General features: G+C 35.2%; 1 protein-coding gene across 1 annotated transcript in view; it reads right to left on the bottom strand.

Moving 5' to 3' along the window:
- Positions 1–2,842: 2,842 nt before the first annotated feature.
- Positions 2,843–5,000, bottom strand: part of LOC136845584 (coagulation factor IX-like) — an 8,518-nt gene continuing 6,360 nt past the window's right edge. Inside the window, exons 9-12 of the mRNA XM_067115750.1 lie at positions 4,606–4,753; positions 4,031–4,170; positions 3,592–3,715; positions 2,843–2,980 (exon numbers count right to left, since the gene is read on the bottom strand). Of these exons, the coding sequence (XP_066971851.1) occupies positions 2,925–2,980; positions 3,592–3,715; positions 4,031–4,170; positions 4,606–4,753 (468 nt within the window). The 3' untranslated portion in view covers positions 2,843–2,924. The remainder of the gene's footprint in view (positions 2,981–3,591; positions 3,716–4,030; positions 4,171–4,605; positions 4,754–5,000) is intronic.

A 5,000-nucleotide genomic window follows, 5' to 3' on the forward strand; every position in this document is an offset into this window, starting at 1 on the left:
AATTTTTTCATCGTTTCTTCTCGCACCTGTAAGACTTATCCTGACAGGTCACAGTTGCTTGAAAGTAAAATGGGGTTATGATATGGAGAAATAGTACAATATTTCGACAACATTCCTGCATTAAAATCAGTTTTTTTCTAACTCAGTTTTTTGCTTATTTTAAAACACTTTAATAATTTTATTCTTCGGTTAAGACGAACAGTAACTTAATATAGTCTAAATTCTGTAACCCAATAGTGATTTAAGATCATATCTCTTTTGTTTACCAGTTGCATACAAATGGCAACGGGTGACACCAGATCTGATATTGTTATCTCAGTGTACGTGATTTTATGTTAACATAAAAATTAATTTATTCCATTAACTCTAAATGTTAATGTAGTCTAATAATACTCAAAGTATCATTTGTAGATGATTTCTAAACGCTATGTAAGTGTTTGACGAGTATGTGAATAATCAGAGACAAAAAAAAATGTAAGTTACTGTTTGCATCACTGGAAGGGAGGGTGTTGAGGAGGAAGAGGGAAAGGAATTTTGGGGATGGTGGAGGGTGGTAAGTTAAGTTAAGTGTATCTTAGTTTAACCAGACCATTGAGCTGATTAACAGCTCTCCTAGGGCTGGCCCGAAGGATTATATTTATTTTACGTGGCTAAGAACCAACTGGTTACCTAGCAACGAGACCTACAGCTTATTGTGGAATCCGAACCACATTATGACGAGAAATGAATTTCTATCACCAGAAATAAATTCCTCTAATTCTTCATTGGCCCGTCGGAGAGTCGAACGCTGGGCCAACAGCGTGCTAGCCGAGAGCTCTACCCACCCTGCAATGAAGAACTGGAGAGTAGTAGAAGAGGAAGTATAATATATATATATATATATATATATATATATATATATATATATATATATATATATATATATATATATATATATATATATATATGGAGTTCCTTCGTAAATCTTCTCTCATACGTATTATACAATGGCCGGCCTGCTGTGTGAATTTCCACTCGCTCTTTACTTGATCCGGGTGACACCGTTGTCAGAAAAGGCACAGGCTAATTTTTCACCCCCGTGACCAGGCGAGAGTGAAAAGCTAGATTAATCCCGCGATGACTCTGACGGGCCGGAATGATTCAGTTTTAAGGTTCCTCAAACTGCGTATACATGATGAAATGAATTTGCTTGTTCTGGCGCGAGGGATATAACTACTTTTGTTTTCCTTGTTTTTGTATAAATTCTATCACGGGGATAAAAATGTGATATAAATTATAACGATTATGCAGCCAAGAGGAAAGTGACACTACAGAGCGCTAGATCTTTCAGCTTTACTCTCCGGCATTTTCAACGAATTGCGCATTCTGGCCTGAGAGATAGATATAACTCCACTTTTGTCCTCTTGTTTGTCAAATAACTTCTATCCTTCAGGAATCCCTTGCTCGGGCCGTTTTATACAGCGCTACAAATATCTTTTTTAGAATTATGTTTTTTTCCAGCAGGATTCATTTTTTTTTTTTTTTTTTTTTGGCGGGGTGGGGGGTGTCTTTGTCACGATGCTGCTTTTGTTATACAGCATTTCCTTCTTTGCATGTCTATTTGCCATTGTTTTTTCAAGTCATGATGTTTAAAAAAACATGCAATCAAGCTGCATCGTGTTTTTTAAAACATTAATTTTTGAACAAAATTGCAACAACATAAAATGTCATCATCCAGATATTAATCGCTTTCAAAATACATATTTATCAACGTTTCACAACTTACTGCAAAAGTATTTATGTAAAAATTCAGCCTCTCTTATTCATGTATAATGATTATTGCTAGAAATTAACATAATGATCAAGGAACAAAATCACTGACAAAGAAGCATCTATATTGTGTATCACCATAATATATACAACAAATACATATTTCGATTTCTGAACAAAAGGAGAATATGAATAAATACTATTCATATTTCTTTTCCTAACAGATGAACGTACACCCCACACACTTATCCATACACAAACTCTTATACATTTTGGTCTTGAAACCTGGAAACTCGCCCTGGAAAAATGATGACGAGGAGTCTGGGAACTGGAACCGCCTATTGTGGAAACTCCAGCGCATTATAAATCAATCCTTTTGGATCTCATTGGTTGCTGAAGGGTATGAAAAATAGCTTTGGGTCCTTTCTGACATCAATTTCTGAATGTTGATGGGCAGGGAGGGGGGAGGGGAGGGGAGGGGAGGAGAGAAAAGGGCAGAGAATGTGATCAATAATCTCGTAGGGAGAATGGGAAACCGTTCGTTTAGGAAAGCTAAGACAATATTTTTTACGTGGTACAATTAGAACCTCAAAAGTTTAACTTAAGATGCAATGCGTTACTACCCTAAATCAGTTCTTGTCTTTTATAATTAACTCTCATGTTTACCTGTTTATTTATCAATTGTTTTGTTTATTTTCTCAAAATAATTGGTCTCCTCTTTCTGTATTTCCTATTAACATTCTGTTACTTCTTTCAAATGAACACCATCATATTCTTTGAAAGCTTGAATCTCAAATCAGTGGCCCCTTTTGTGGGCTTATATATGAGTAGAGTTCATCTTCTGAATTATGATAATAATAATAATTAGGTTAGGTTCATCAATTAAGTAGAGTACAGTTTAAAAAGAAATTGCTCAGCCGATTTAGGTTAGGCTATTGCACAATGAAACGTTGCCAAAGCTAGCTGTACTTAAAAAAAAAAAAACTTTACATTTTTCTTCCAGTGGATTTAGTTATCTGACAGACAAATGATACCAGTCCAACATAATGAAAGCAGGGAAAAATAATAGACAAAGTTTAATGCTTTCCATCAAGATTTATTCATCCAGGAACCAGAGACATTGCAGTGGTTAAGATGTCACAAGAAAAATTGGCCAATGATCAAACTTTCTCTCTTTAACTTGAACAGTATTTCCCAGAGGCTACATTCTGGGTAATCCAGCTGACGTAATCTGCAAAGGAAAACATACAGATGTATCTATACGGTTTACATGGATACATATTTATGCTCATATGATTGGACGTTATAATCACTCTTTCATGTGATACATTACGGGCAAAGGTGTGTGCTTGAAACTCAGAGGACATGTTTTCAAATCCTTCTGAAGAGCTGAAGTTCAGTTCTCTCATTTGATTGTCAGTTATAACATTCACTTTTATTGGTGTATATATATATATATATATATATATATATATATATATATATATATATATATATATATATATATATATATATATATATATATATATATATATATATATATATATAGATATAGTATATATGTAAGATCTATATATATAAATATATATATATATATATATATATATATATATATATATATATATATATGTAAGATCCATATACAAAAAATATATATATATATATATATATATATAAGATCTATATATATATAATATACAATTACACTTATAAGACACACACACATACATTACACTTATAACACAAACACACACACACACCAGAACTCAATAACACAAGCGTATGCAAACTCATACGAATTATGTATTTGCATTACGTTATCACCAAGACCTAACGGCTTACTTGGGACGTCGGTATAGACTCCATATTTGTCCGGGGCAGCACATCCGTCACCCCAGCTGACAACGCCAGCCAGATAATGTTTGCCAGAGCTATTAGGGACTGTCAGAGGACCTCCACTATCTCCCTGTGCAGAACAGAATTCACAGAGATTCAGGAAAGATTAATACCTCTTGCAGTGGAATTATGCTTGCTAGATGATGAGGCATTGAAAGGTGCAGGAAGTATACTGACAACAACGATGGCAAATAGCAAGTGAAAGAATAGAATGAATAAAAAATTGTTCTCAAACAGACATGTGACTCCATGTCTTTAATGCTGAATATTTTTTGTAGAAGTTCTGTCAAATAAAAATGTTCAAGAATTGTATAAATCATATGCAAGCATTGAGAAGAACTACCTAACAGAAAGGAAATAGTAAGATCCACATTGCTCATATTACCTGACAAGAATCCTTGCCCCCAGCTTTGAATCCAGCGCAGATCATGTTCTGAGTGACAGCAGTACCGTATGCAGCCTGACAGACAGCCTGGGTTGTTATTGGCACAATCACCTCCCTGGCTATATTTGGCTGGGTACCACCTAGCAAAGTGGTTGAGAAAAATATTAATCATCAGGATTAAGTAAATGATTATATTTCATGGATTCTTACTGGTTCATTCACTTGGCTGGCTGTATGTTGTAGAATACCACACGATACCAAAATTCTGAGTGAAATTTGGAGAGTTGTTTTTCACCAAGATTTAAAAATCAGGTATCATAGCATAGTCAGTTCATGAAAACAAAAGCATATGCTGTACCTTGAAGTGATCAACTAGGGAGTTTCCTGTTCACCTAACTTCTAAACAAGAATGGTACAGCTGATATGGATACACTAACCAGACCCAGTATAGCTAAAGTTCTGAAAGCACTACACTTACCACGTAATGAAATCAGTTTAAACCATCAAAGCCCTCAGATTCTCTCATCTTTTAATCTAGACCAAAACATAGTTGAATCTAGCTCCCGTATACTGACCTGAGGAAGTCACACCCCAGCCAGTGACAATGGCGTCCTTTCCAGCATAGTCTGCTGTGCTTGGGGGAAGACAAATCGGCTTGATTCCTGGGAAATTGGTGAAACTGATCGCTGTTGACAGGTGCAGGAGGGCGATGTCGTTGTTGTACTGACGAAAACAAAAGGAAATGACAACGTATGGCAAGAGAATTTAGAGTTTATGGGAAAGTACTGGAAGCTATAGAATTTTAGATGCTCTAGTGGACTGATATTTGGGAGTAAGTGCTGGAATTTCAAGATATGCAAACTACACATTTGTGATACTGAAATTACTTAGTGTAGATTTTTTTTTTTCACGTTCGTGATATTTGAGTTACTGTATTTCCTAAGCCACAAGGGTAAATAGGAAGGTGTGG

The sequence above is a fragment of the Macrobrachium rosenbergii genome, chromosome 14 (assembly GCF_040412425.1).
Source record: "Macrobrachium rosenbergii isolate ZJJX-2024 chromosome 14, ASM4041242v1, whole genome shotgun sequence".
In the NCBI taxonomy this organism is placed as follows: Eukaryota; Metazoa; Arthropoda; class Malacostraca; order Decapoda; family Palaemonidae; genus Macrobrachium; species Macrobrachium rosenbergii.